Source organism: Neophocaena asiaeorientalis, unplaced genomic scaffold (assembly GCF_003031525.2).
Source record: "Neophocaena asiaeorientalis asiaeorientalis breed wild unplaced genomic scaffold, Neophocaena_asiaeorientalis_V1.1 scaffold407, whole genome shotgun sequence".
Lineage (NCBI taxonomy): Eukaryota > Metazoa > Chordata > Mammalia > Artiodactyla > Phocoenidae > Neophocaena > Neophocaena asiaeorientalis.
In genome coordinates, this window is record NW_020174060.1 from 1346086 (window position 1) to 1360543 (window position 14458).

The following is a 14458-nucleotide window of genomic DNA, read 5'->3' on the forward strand; positions in this document are numbered from 1 at the left end:
AGCCGGGAGGGCAGAAACACAGGCCGGAAAGTGTTTCCCCTTCGTTCTTCGGGACAGAGATCACTGGCCCTTGCAGAAACGCACTTTACGGCTCCACTTCCACTCCCTGCCTGCACGCCCTCCTCCGTCCCATCCCCCTTCCCTGGCTCTGTCGCTGGCTCTCATCCCTGCGCTGTAGGGGGTGAGAAACAGAAGCACAGACTCTACCCAAGAGGGGCCCACGGCACCCGAGGCCTTGACTGTGGAAGGTGGCGTAGGTCCCACCTCATACTGGAACGAGCCGAGGACACAGAAGCACAAAGGGAGCCCAGACCAGACCCCATCCCCACAAAAGCCCCAACTCTCACTCTCTGGAGTTGAGGTGCAAAATCCCCAGGAGAGCCTAAACGGCAGCTGCCCAAGGGGGTGAGGACAGACACGCATTAACCCCAGAAGGCTAGCTGCTCAGCACCATCTCCTGGGCTGTCACATTCCAACGCAGGGGAGCACACGACCCCCCCCAGAGCCAGCGACTCCCCCGGGGCCCTGCAGGCCCGAGGCAGATGGCGGGGGAGGTGGGAGAGATTGCGGGAGTCCCCAGGGGTGTTCCCGCTCCCAGGTGGAGCTTTTGCCGGTTTCCACGTGTACACCCACCACTCAACTCTCAGCAGTGCCCCCTCCCAAGACTTGGCCTTCAAGTTCCTGGCAAAGGCCACTTCCAACCACAGTCGGTTAAAGGCTCTACCTCTCAACCCCTGGGGCTCACACTGGCTTTCACTCTGGGGTCAAGGCTTTAGCCCTTTGGACTATTTCACTGTAAGGACATCTGCGGAACAAATCTGTAAACGTATTTAGCCAAAGCGCCACAAGGGATAAAGAGGAATTTACATTGAATTTACAATTAAAGAATCACTTCCACTGAAAAGAATAAAATTCTGTTACTGTGGGACCATCCCAGAAATCCTGGCGTGGTATGGGAGCCACAGCTATATTCTTAGGGCGGTCTTCCCCACGGGCCCCTTTGTAGTGGAGAGGAAACCAGCACTCCTAGGGTACCACCCTCTTGCTTTTACGCAGGGATCGCATCTCATTCTCCCCCAAGCCCAGTGGGCAAAGTGGGGACTCTGGTCCACATCTTACAGGTGAGGAAACTGAGGCTCGGGAAGCACCAGTAAACTTCCCAAGTGGACACAGAAGCAATGATGGCATGAGAATTGCAAACACCCAAACTCACCGCCCTCCACCACGCCCCCCTTTTACAGAGCCGGTGAAAACCCTCATGTTTTCCCTGCTCCCACAAACGATTCCGTTCTCGAGAACCTGGCACAAATGACAGCTAGGTCCAGACTGTTGCCGCAGTGGGTGGATGATCCCACCTCCTATGGTTCGAAGGTCGTGAGGCCGAGGGGCTGGTGCCTGGCCTCGGACCCACCCGCCACCCGCTCCCTCCCTGCCTGCTTGGCATCTTTCAGTCCAGGCGCTAGACCCGTTTCCAGTCAAAGGATTACTGTGTCATCTAGAATACCTCCTGGCAGATTTATGATGTTCTAACTAGTCAGTTAGCCTGAGCAAAAAGCCCAAGTAACTTTCCCAGGTAGGAGATGGAGGGGAAAAAAACAACTAACACAGTAGCATTCCTGAAAATTACCCTTTCATTGAACCAACAAAACATGGTTTATCTGAAACTTTTCTCTTTCCGTCTTTGACTCCCGTAAGATTTGTAAACAGCTGATTCACCCAGCTCTTTTGGAATTGGTTCGTAGAGTTATCTAAGCACCTGGATTCTCAAAGACTCACATTTTTTTCCTTCCCCGCGGTGTTGTCTTCTGCACTTTCTCTCCATCATTATTGGCATCAACGTGAGGGCTGCTCACACGGGAGATGGTTTCCTTGGGGTTGGGACAGGAAGATGTAGAGGCACACCATCCTCAAAGGAGCACATGTTCTAACTAAGGAGACAAGGGTCCGGCCCCCACTCGCCCAATCTGGGACAACTCTGAAGGGCCACCCCAGTTCCAGGGGGTCAGCTGAGGCCAGTTGTGACCACTCCACCATCCAGCTTCTCCCTCTGCCCCACTGGCTTTCTTTCCTTCCCCCACCACTGAAGGACCAAAGCTAGAGGCACAGAATCATTGGCTAAGAATAATTTTTAGGTGAAGGTAACAAAGATCGTTTCAGAGGCAGATCATCATTAAATGAGGAATATAACCAAACATGTCCATTCGACTTTAAGTCATATTTTATTATGGTCATAAATGCAGTGCCCGCATGCCAAGCCTATGGAGCTGTGCTCTGAACCTTCCCTGAAAACTGTCATCACCACGTCTAGAGAAGGAGGGTGTGGATGGAGTGCGGAAGCCAGTGCAAGCCTGGAGCCTGCGTCCGCGCGGAAAGGACTCCACGATGGCTCACCGCTGCCCACAGCTTTGATTTTGAGCCAGTGCAAAACGGAGCTGCTTTGAAATCGTTTTCTGATCTAAGCCGAGGTGCAGAGAGCTCTGCAGAGCGCCACGCGGGCCAGGCAGACTGGGCTCCCCGGAAGCCCTCCTCACCTGCGCCACAAATGCCCGCCTACCAGAAAGGGTCTCCTGTCTTCCCAACATTCCCCCAAGAAGAAAACCGTAGTTTTCCTGCCTGCTTTGCCACTGGCCAGTCACGTGACTCTGGAGGTGGCCTCATCTCTGCTCCCAGAGGCTACCACGCAGGCTCCAGGCCACTTCTGCACATGGCTGGAAGACTCCCGGCCGGGTTCCTCCCTAAACCCAGTTTGGTACTGTGGCTCAGCATTTCCCTGTGTCTTGGAGCCGAGAATATTCTATTACCTGTGTTCTCAGGTCATTTCAGAAATCTCAGAATACACTTAACGAGCAAAGAAGAGTGGTGGAAAGTTACCTCTCCGTTCCCCTGGCACTGGCCTCTCCCCAAGGGCACAGCGGCTCCCCTGATGCTCATCCACCCTCAGTGATGAAAGGGTGGGGGGGCCTATCACATGCCAGCCTCGGGAGGACCTGGGCTCCCCACCCTCGCTCACAGCCCCTTGACGCCCACCCGACCTTGGGACGAAGCAGTGTCCATACAATCATGGTGCCTGAGCCGAGTGGAGACCTTAGACTGCAATCCTCTCGTTTATAGATATGACATAGAAAATTACTATCTAGCAACTATATGATTAATGATAATATATTATTAAACATAATATTAATTATACATCAACCTGTTTAAGGTCTTAATATATTAAGTATCTACTAGAAAGTAATATTTAACGATTATAATTAATATGTTATAATTGTAATACATAATGTAATATATTACATATAATTATATATAATATATCTGTGTGTATTATACATTATATATAATTATATATAACAATATCACAATTATAATATAATTAAATAGTAACAAGATTAATATACTGATTATTATATAATATTAATATTAATTATTATATAGTATATGTATTTGAGAAAGATAAATGGGTATTTTTAAGATTTTTTCTTTGACGTGGACCATTTTTAAAGTCTTTGTTGAATTCGTTACAATATTGCTTCTGTTTTATGCTTTGGTTTTTTGGCTGCGAGGCAGGTGAGATCTTAGCACCCTGACCACGAATCGAACCTGCACCCCCTGCATTGGAAGGCGAAGTCTTAACCACTGGACCGCCAGGGGAGTCCCAAACGTTTGCCGTTTTAAGTCACTGTTTTGGGGGTGTTTGGTAGCAAAAATGAACCGATGTGGTGACTTGTGCCACGGCTCCCCTGGAGACTCTGAGCCTTGTGAAGGTGGGGGCCGTGCCCCTCCTGGTGGCAGTTTTACTCTCAGCCTTGCCTGGTGCTTGGCACACAAAGAAAGGGCTTTTGGCGAATGTCTGGTAACTCAATAAGAAGAAGCCCCGCAGTCATGGGACAGAGGACTCAGCGCAAGATTTCTTGATTTCTGGTTTGGTGTTCACTAATGCTCAGTTATTTAAAAAAACAAGAAATGAGAAAGAGCTAGAGAATAAGACCTATGAAATTATAAAAGGCAGATTATTTATCTTTGAGATGAGAAGGGCAAATAACAGCCTTCAGTGTCCTTCATGTAAAAGGGAGCAAATAAAGACCTGGTTAAGCCCAAGGGCAAACCCTTGGAAGGCAGCTTGCTAGACCAGATACTTCGTTCTCTGTGTGCCCGTCACGGGGGTGGTGTCTGTCCTGCCCAGCAGTCTTGCCTCCCATCCCAGGCTGCCTGGACCATTCACGGGCATCCAAACCCTGGGGCTGGGGCAGGGCAGAGCAGGGACGTCAAAAACCCAACTAAACACCAGAACTTTCTTGGCAGGTTGGATTAGAATAGTTGTGAGCTGTGGACGGCCTGAAGTTCTTTCTCTGTGATAAGGATAATAACACCGATAATGACAATAATAGTATCTCACAGGGTCATTTTGGAGATAAACGGAGACAGCTTATATAAGCACACATCTGGCACCTGGAGCAAATGCTCCATCAGTATTAGCTAAATCTGATGACAACGTGCCGTCCCAGAGAGTACCTGATCATCAGTAATACTGATCCGGTCATAGCCACCATGAACAAAACTACCCGTCGAGCAGCGTCTGAAATGCTAGGGTGCTCATTACACAACATCCTGTGGACAAGAATGCGGCCGGGGAACAGCATCGAGTAATCACAGCCCGCAGCTGTGCTGGGCAGGCAGGGAGCCCGTCGTATGAGGTCCCTGGGGCCCCTGTAACACAGTACCACAAACAAGCCGTGTGTACTTAAAACTACAGAAATTCTCTCACAGTTCTGGAGGCCAGAACCTGAAATCAAGGTGTTGGCAGGGCCACACTCCCTTAGAAACCTCCAGGGGAGGGTCCTCCCTTGCTTCTTCCAGTCTCTAGTAGCCCCAGGGTTCCTCAGCTTAGGACAGCATCACTCCAGTCTCTCCTCTGTCTTCATGTGATCTTCCTTCTGTGTCTCTGTATCCAAATTTCCCACTTTTTATAAGGACGCCAATCATACTGGTTTAGGGACCCAGCCTAACCTCATGGTAACCTGATTACATCTGCAAAGACCCTATTTCCAAATAAGGTCACGTTCACAGGTACCAAAGGTTAGGACTTCACCATAGCTTTGGGGGACACAGTTCAGCCCATGACCCTATTCACCTTTGTATCCTCAACACCTAGCACAGTACCTGGGAAACAGACATAAATGAGCTGACAGGTTTCCCAGTCCCAGCTCTAAAGGTACCCAAATGTAGACATGGTCCCAGCAACCTAGCTCTCCATTTCTTTACAAACTGAGTAGTTGGGGCCCCACTTCCTAAAATTCCGGCCCTGTCGTGTCCTTACTCCTGCAACCCCAGCACCAGCGGAGGTCACCCCAGTGCCACCTGCGCCTGGCTCTGCACCGAGTCCCCGCCGGGCCCCCGCAGGAGGCTGGCAGGGCTGCACGGCTCCCACAGCTAGGACCCGGCCTCAGCCGCATGGAAAAAAGGCTGGACTCCTGGGGTGACCAAGAGCAAATTGGTCTTTGTTGTACCTTCATCAGCAACTTTGCTGCCAGGTCAGAGTATATCAAAACACAGAGGCCCTGGCATGAGCCCCAGAGCCTGGATGATATCTGATTGGTCTGTGACAAGCCATGAGTTGGCAGAGAAGGGCTTCCTGTCAACAGGAAGGAAAGGATGGGGATCAAATTATTTTCAACGTAGGTAGAAGAACAAAGAGATGAGATTTGGGTTAACCATTCCGATGCAGGGCTACACCAGTCACACGTGAGAAACCTTCCTCCGCTGGAGGGAAAGCCCGGCTGATTAACCCTCAACCATTTCCTCTGGTTCAGCGGCACACACCCCGCAGTGGGGTCTCTCTAAGAATTCCCTGTGGTTAACCCTTGGGGATATAGATTCGCTCCCACGTGGCTCTGCCCATCTGACAGCAAGGTCACGGTCAATTGACCAAGCAAATTAAGGACTGTTTCAACTCGGCTGCGCAGCACTTCATCGGCCTTTGTCTGTCCCAAATTTTAAAGACATTGACCGCATTCTGACATTTGGTTCGCTGTCCTGGGATATCAAGACAGGCTGGTTACTGTCTGGAAAGAACTGGGAGTCACAGGCATTCACATGTACTCATACTCACTGTTCGGGGTCAGAGGGGGGTGGGTGGAGGAGACTGGGGGAAAAGAGGGCTGGATTCTAACCCAGCTCTTCCAAGGGTCTGTGGCCTGTTTGGTGACCTGAGCAGCCCCATAAAAGTGAAATAGTGCCCAGAAATAGGCAGTGCTGGCAGTGAGGTGAATATACCAAGACAGGAAAGGTAGAAGAAATTAGACAAGAAACAGCATCATTTAAGAGCACATTTATTTGTCTGGATGGTTTCAGAGGACACAACTGATGTCGAAGTTAAGTGAATGAAGTGTGAGCAGGTGAAAAGCCCTCAGCAAGTAAGAAGTGGTTCCAGGTCCTTTCCCGAGTCATACTTTGGTCTAAAGGGAAACCCCTGAGTGCAGACCAGCAACGGAATAGTTTTGCTGGGTTTTATTTCGGAAGGGCAGTTCAAAGAAGACAGGCAGGGAAAGATACTTGTGAAGCACTGAGAACCAGAGTTCATGACGTGTGGAAAGATATAATATTGAGCACACACTGTATTGGGCTGCTGCTTCTGCTTCTGGAACCTCAGGACTAGCGACGTCCTTTTGGTGCAATAATGATCCCCAATGTAAATGGTCGCATTTATCATTAGGCCACTATGCAGTGTTCAGAGCCTGGTTTACACAAGGATCTTGGACCCTCCACAGACAGGTCCTGGGGGAGAGTGGGAACAGGGCAGCAGAGGTAAGACTTGAATAAAGTGCCATCCAACCATGAAACGGGGAACGTACTTGTTCTCAGCTGGGCCATCTGTAAAGTGGGGACAAGAGGATGAGGGGAATCCAGCCTGCATGTACGCCCAAAGTCACTGGACGTGATTCTGCAAATCCACGTGTTTTGAATGTGCTCTGCTTAGATCACTACGTGAGCTGGTCCACGGCGGTCTGTGCATGGTCTGCAGGTAGAGTCTTCAAGGAAGGGGACCCCTAAATCTGTTCTCTGCCTGCCCATCCCCCCCACAGCCCAGCACTGGACTGTTAACTGGCATTCAGCCAGTGTGCAATGGCCACGCTGCAGGAAGCCCACGCACTGTCAGCTGTGCTCTGCGAGTTGCAGAGAGGCATCCAGGCCTCATTTATAAAGCCCGGAGCCACGGGAGAGTTCCGGGGGCTCTATCACTGAGTACCTTGACTCCTGAAGGTCCCAGGATCATACTCTGGGCCCTGCTGCAAATTTCTCCTGTAGATATTCAAATGCCACAGCAACTTAGACACCTTTTACTAAGTTACAGGTTCCTATTTTAGATTTAACATTTATTGAGGGTTAATATTATTAGAAAGAGCTATAGGAAAAACACTTCTGCACCTTCGCAAAACTCTTGAAGATACATACATATATAAATATAAAGGATTCACACAATCACTTCTTTTAAGAATTTAGCACAAGAGGGCTTTCCTGGTGGCGCAGTGGTTGGGAATCCGCCTGCCAGTGCAGGGGGAGATGGGTTCGAGCCCTGGTCTGGGAAGATCCTATATGCTGCGTAGCAACTAAGAACCTGTGCTCAGGGCACCCAAGATGCACCAAACCCCTGAAGGGCTAAGTCAAGAAACACTGCAGTGAGGCCTAACAGGCTGGTTCCTATTGGGTTACTCAGGCTGGGGCCTATCTGGACATTCATCTTTATTTGGGAGCCAGAAATATTCCACCTTTGTTTAACAGCAGCCAAGGATCTCTCTTCTCAATGACAGCTGACAAAGTGCAGATGATAGACGGATAGATGGACAGACACACGGATACTTGGATGGGTGGATGGACAGATTGATGGAATAAGTCACCGGGGCAGAAGGACGGATCAGTGTTACGCTGAGGAAGTTGGAACTCAATTGTTTTTTAAACCCCTGTAGGCACAGGAGTCACCTGGAGAACTTACCAGAAACAAAGAACCACAGATCCCACTCCCCAGAGACTCTGATGCAGCAGCTCAGGGCTGGGACCTAGGATTTTACATTTTAAACAAACACCGGGTGGTTCTGCTTAAGTTGGTCCACGGACTGCACTTTAAAAAACACTGCCCCTGTGCCATGCGGCTGCTTCGCACTATCTACCTACCTGACTGTGACCGCCTGGAGGGGTGGGACGGGGAGGGTGGGAGGAAGGGAGACGCAGGAAGGAAGAGATATGAGAACATATGTATATGTACCACTGATTCACTGTTATAAAGCAGAAACTAACACACCATGGTAAAGCAATTATACTCCAATAAAGATGTAAAAAAAAAAAAAAAAGCCAGACATAAAAGGAAAAAAAAAACCCCAAAAACAACACTGCCCTAAACCCTAACCCAACAAATCTTGCTCAAGGTGGTACAAACTGACCAAGGTCAAGGCCAAGGTCAAAACTGACACCCCACACTGTGCCGCCCGGCATCCCCTTTCTCTTCACCGAGGCTTCAGTCCAGGGTGTTTCGATGGTGTATTGGGCAGTGAGCACTGCTGTCACTGGGTCCTCCAGTCCCTGGGAGCAGAAAGGCAGTTCTCATCCCCACCCACATCCGGGCGATGCCCCCTCCCCCCATGCACTGCCCTAGCAGAGCGGATCTGATTGGATGGAGGTTACCGGTCACCAGCCCATCGCCAAGGTGAAGGGCACTGGGCCTCCAGCAGCGTGAGGCCTCCCTCCGGAGACACCACAAGCAAAGGCATCCCTAGTGGCAGGCCCAAGCCAAGCTGTGTCTCCACAACCTTCTGGGACCGGCCAGCTGCCCCTAGCTCTATTTTTAGGTTGTCTCCAGGGACGGTGAAGGATTTCTGGAGCACCTCTCCCAAGAGGCCTGGGGATTTGGGCGTTCTGCCAGCAGTAAATATCGGGCCACGACCTCGGATCGAGTCTGACCCCCTCCAGCTGCCTCTGTCCCCACGGGCTCCTGTGCGGGTCCTTCTCTCCAAAGCCCTCCCTGACCCCTTGGTCTCCTGCTCTGTCACTGGCTTGTGAAGAGTTCCAGAGACCAACAACACAGTCAACGACCCAGCCAACAGTCATCAACTAAAATATATCTAAGATACATGAATTTCAGCATTAATAGGTAAAATAAGTTTTCTCGGACAAAAAGGAGGAAAGAACACGCTTACTCCCAGCAACGGCTTCTCTGGCAAAGTGGTAGCAGATCACCACACACAGCTAGACTTCTAATGAGGTATTTTCTAAAAGCATTCCCACCACCTTGATTATTATTCCCACTTTACGGTACAGATGAAGGCTGAGGAAAGAGAACCCAGGCGAGGTGCCAACTCACCAGGACTCTGAACACTACGCCCATCTCACTACTTTTAAAGGCCCAGTGCAACCCCAAAGGAACCTGCACTCAGCCTTTCCTCTTCCTCTTCCTCCCCTCCCCTCCCCTCCCCTCCCACAAGCTGAGATTAAAATCAAGCAAGGTTACACCCTCCATTAGGCCCAAGGGCCATTCTCCCTACGATAGAATTCAATGAATAAATTACCTTAGTTAGTAGCTCTGGGTCTCCACTACCCGCTGTCACCCAAGTCCCTAGTGTATCCCCTAAAACTGATTCCTCTTTCCTGGTGTCTCATGGCACAGCAGGCGCTATTGGTAGGAAGGCAGAGTGAAGATGGTTAAAGATAATCAGAGCCTAGGATGAAGGTTTGCAACGACTTCCCCCAACATCCTTGGTCATGGTTCTGTTTATGCACCAGATATGGGGGTGGAGACAGAGTCCAATCGTGTCCAAAAAGGACACAATCCAATTCAGTAAAAAGACAAGCTGCTTGGACACTGGAGGTCCCAGGAGGCCTCACCACTGTGAGTGGCACTGGATGCCACCAAATGAGCCCACCCACAGGACTGCCAGGCCACAGTGTCTTCCAGGAGTCACTCTTTAGAATCCCGAATGTCCTGGTGCACGCTGCCACCAGGCTAGCTAGTTCTCACAAAGCACTGTTTTCATCACCTTTAATTGCTTCTTAGTTTAAATCACCCCCCGCCCAAAACAGTGAGACAACAACTTAGATTCAGTCATTTATCCCAGGCAGCAGGGCAAGTGAGGCAGGGAAGTCAGAACAACCAGAAAGGGTGCATTATTGATGATCGGACCACCACTGTGGGCAACGGGGGCTGGGCCCTGCTGCGACCCTCTGAGACATCCTACAGAGCCCATGTCAGAACCATCAACCCCAGGGACAGGGAGGCTGGGGAACAGTCCCACCTGCATCCCTCCCTGCCTGAGGGTTGCCCCTTAGGGCATAATCCCAATCCCAGCATTTCCATCCCAGCCTGTACTCAGGCTGAGCAAACTGCCCCTATTCCGGAGGGTTCCTTCAGGAGCAAGAAAGACACAGTGAGCAACTGTGGTGTGGAGCGGAGCTGTCCAGCAAGGCTGCGGAGAACGCTGGGTGGGCTATGGGCACACGGGGCAGGGCGCCAACAGCGTCTACTGCAGCTTGTCAGTGGCCTCAGGGAACATCCTCATCCCCGGGCCTACCTTCCAGAGAGGGCTGCCAGAGAAGATACAGGACGCCAGTTAAATTGGGATTTCAGATAACAATGGGTATTTTTTAGTATAAGTTTATCCCAAATGGTGCCTGGCACATTCATATACTAAGAAGTTGTTCATTGTTTAAAATTCTAATTTAACTGGGCATTTAGTTTAGTTTTGTTTTGTTTTCGGTACGTGGGCCTCTCACTGCTGTGGCCTCTCCCGTTGCGGACCACAGGCTCCGGATGCGCAGGCTCAGCGGCCGTGGCTCACGGGCCCAGCCGCTCCGCGGCATGTGGGATCTTCCCGGACCGGGGCACGAACCCGTGTCCCCTGCATCGGCCGGCAGACTCTCAACCACTGCGCCACCAGGGAAGCCCGCATTTAGTATTTTTATTTGCTAAATCATGCAATCCAACCTCAAGGCTCTCCTTGATCTGGCCTTGATGTATTTCTGATTACTCTGATCCTCAAATGCTTTCTTCCATGAAAAGGGGCTCTTCCCTGGAGTTGGAAGCAGTCCTCCAACTCCCCGACTCCATGGGGGTGCTCAAGCTGGTTCCCTGGCAGGGGTAACCCCTGCCATGTCTCTGTCCTGCCTACCACCTCTGGGTCTAATGTCTCTCTGAACATGTCTATGTACTGCCACCTCTCCCTTCTCTCCCCTCTGAAAGCAGGTACTGCCTGCACTGGTCACCTTGTGCCCTTGGGTCATCTGCTAACATCTGTCTGAATGCTGTATTTTCCCAGCTAGAGTGTAACTCTCACCCAGCCCAGCACAAGGATCAACAGGTAATTACTAGTTGGTTAGTGAGAAGACCCCCTCGGTCCCCCCCCCAGCAAACGCAAGCCCTGTGAGAGTGGAGACAGAGACCCTCTCGTTCCCCCCTGGATCTCACCATCAAGCAGCACAGCACACGTGTCGTGGAATAACTGAGTGAACAGAACTTTCTGTAAGGGCTGCATCACGCCAAGAACGTTGTCTAAATCAGCCAAAGACATCACCAGCAGCAGGAAGGCTGGTCGGAGTATTCTGACTATATCGTGGCTTTTCCGCTTTCACAGCCTGGCTGCGCGCTCCCTTTCCGGGTTCTGGATTCTGTCCTACACCACCTCTGGAGAGCACCCCACACATACTCCTATTTGAGACCGGCCTCACCAAACGTAAATACGATATGGCCTGGGCACTGGGCAATGTCATTTTCTTTTCTCTCTCTTTTAAATTAGGTGCTCTGATGTAGATGTAATAGCCATGCATTCATATAACACTTTGTATTAGTAAGAGCTTTCTCATGGGTTATTTTATTTCAACATCCCTGAAAGGTAGGCAAAGCAGAATTATTATCTGACAAATGGGAGAAGCTGAGTGGTTAAATAGCTCAGCCAAGCGATGACTGCCGAGGGAGGTACGCGGGCCTCCCACTGTTGTGGCCTCTCCTGTTGCGGAGCACAGGCTCCGGACGCGCAGGCTCAGCGGCCATGGCTCACGGGCCCAGCCGCTCCGCGGCACGTGGGATCTTCTCGGACCGGGGCACAAACCCGCGTCCCCTCCTGCATCGGCAGGCGGACTCTCAACCACTGCGCCACCAGGGAAGCCGGTGTCTAACTTTTTATTTACAAACATGGCTTAAAATGTCTCACATTAGCGATGTAAACAGGAATATCTCATTTTCATATAGAATGTTTACTCAAAGGAATGCTATTCCTGCATATTTGGGTCATCCCCCTGGTGGTCACACAGCAGGCAGGGGTCCAGTCACCTGCTCCCTGAGCTTTCCCCTGCCAGGGAGGGCTGGCCACCCTTCGCCACTTGGGGCTGCTCCCTAAAGTACCCATCAGATGTCTGGGGCTCCCGGGGCTCCCTACCCTTCCTGGCCAATGTGTGCACACAGGCCTGGGAAGGAGGAACTGCGGTCAACAAACACAGGAGTGAAGTGCCTAAGGAGGTTCGCAGCAGAAAGTGAGTGACCAGCTGCCCTCCCCCAGGCCCCATGCTGCTGTCAGGAAGGATTAGCTTTAAGGAGGTGTCTTTAACAAGTGTCATCGGAGACAGCCCTGGAGGGTGGGACTCACCGTGCACCCCCAACCTGTGCCCAAGACCCTCATCCGTGATCAAAATTGCATTTTCCATGGAGCCCTCGTGTGTGTGTGTGTGTGTGTGTGTGTGTACATTTACTTGGTTGGTGAAGGTTGGGGGGTGTGACCCAGTTGGGGGTTTCCTTCCGGTGCAGGTAAGGGCTGCGCCGCACGTCCCCCCACGGGGAGGCTAGGGAAGGCTTTGGAGGCCACGGGCTACCTGGGCAGGCAAAGCGCAGGGTGGGCGCACGACCCCGCCCGCCGCTCCCTCCAGATGGACAAAGTCAAGCAGCAGACCGATCGATGTCGCCAAAGTCCGGGCCGGCTGCCGGCGTGGCCAGGGCTGAAGTTCGCGAGGGCCCTGCACGCCTTAGGCAGTCCCGAGCCCCCAAGGGCCTGAAAGGTGCTCCCAGGGTCAGGCAAAGGGGCCGGCTGCAGAGGAGTCTCCAGCCCCCGGCCCAGAGTCACCCGAAGGAAACTGGGGAGCAGGGAGTGTCCATTTGAGGGCGCAGCTACACAGCCAACGCCCCCCTCCCCCGCTGTCCCCACCCACTGCCCCTCCCCTCAGTCTCGGGCTGCGGCGCGCGGCTCCACCTCTCCAGAGCGCAGTCCACACTGTCCTTTTTCAACAAAACAACGCTACGCACCGCCCCTCCGCCCCCGCCCCAGCGCCCGCACCCGGCGGGATCCCGTGCTGCGCACAGCCCGCCACGCAGCTCCCGCCCCCGCCGCAGACGGTCAACGAGCCCCGTTCGCACGCGGGTGGGAAGAGAGATGGAGCCCGGGCACAGCGGCCCAGCTCGGCCCTGCGCCTCCACCTTTCCCCAAGCCGCCCGAAGTGACAGGAGGGGCACGCACGGCGCGCGCGGGGCGTCCCGCGTTAACCGCTTCCGCGCCGGGTCGGAGCGACGCGAGGGTGGGGGGCCGGGGACGGCGGGGTGGGACTCACCGGAATGTGCACTCGCAGCGAACGCCGCTTCTGGCTGCTGTTCTTCTTGCCGCTGCTCCCGCCGGGGCTGGAAACATCCTTCTTCTTCTTGGTGTCCATGGCCGCGCTTCCCATAACTTTAACCAGAAGTTAATTCCGGGTGACTCGTTCCTGGAATTCGGTCCTCTCCTTCCCAGTCCGGCCCCAGCCGTCGGCCGCGAGCCGCACGCGCTGTTTACTGTCCTTGCACCCTGAAGACACCGCGTGGGGACTTCCGCGGGGAGGGAAGGTGGAGCTGGGGTGGCGGTCGGCGGGAGCGCCGAGTTCACGTGTCCTCTTCCTCCTACGGGCTCTTCGGATGCGAAATCAAAGCCAAAGGCTGTCCTGGTTCTGGTTTCTCGCCGGGCTACGCGTGGCAGAGGTCTCTCGCTGGGTGACAAAGTTTTCTTCCTTTTGCAAAGCGAAGCAACATTTTCCCCCTCTCGGCTCCTCCCACAGATTCCCAGAGGTAATCAGAAAGGCAGGTGCAATTAAACACGGCAATTTGGGAAGCAGCCCTCCTATGCCTATGCCTAAGTGGAAAATCTGGCGAGAGCCAGACACTTTGGATGTTTATATGACCCTCCACCGGAGAATAAACCAGCCCGCAGCCTGGAACTAGGTCCGTCCTCCTTTCTGGGCGAGAGGGAGGGAGGGAGGAGGGGAAGAGGAGGTGCAAGCGCTAACACTCTTCGCAACTGGGCTGAAGCTCGACTGCGAGCACGAGTTCTGGCGGCCACCCTGCCGGCCGGAGGGCGTGCGGGAGCCCCGCGGGGAGCGGAGGGCAGGCGCCCGTTCCGCCGCCTCGCCGCGGCCCGGGGGCCCGAGGGGGTCAACGAAGGGCCGGGCCTGGCACCGACGCAGGCTC

The 14458-nt window shown here is 52.8% G+C and overlaps 1 protein-coding gene across 2 annotated transcripts in view; it reads right to left on the reverse strand.

Moving 5' to 3' along the window:
• Positions 1–14374, reverse strand: part of PRKAG2 (protein kinase AMP-activated non-catalytic subunit gamma 2) — a 275589-nt gene extending 261215 nt beyond the window's left edge. For both annotated transcript variants that reach the window (XM_024754453.1, XM_024754452.1), the window contains exon 1: positions 13573–14374. In XM_024754453.1, the coding sequence (XP_024610221.1) occupies positions 13573–13686 (114 nt within the window). In that variant the 5' untranslated portion in view covers positions 13687–14374. The remainder of the gene's footprint in view (positions 1–13572) is intronic.
• Positions 14375–14458: the final 84 nt, after the last annotated feature.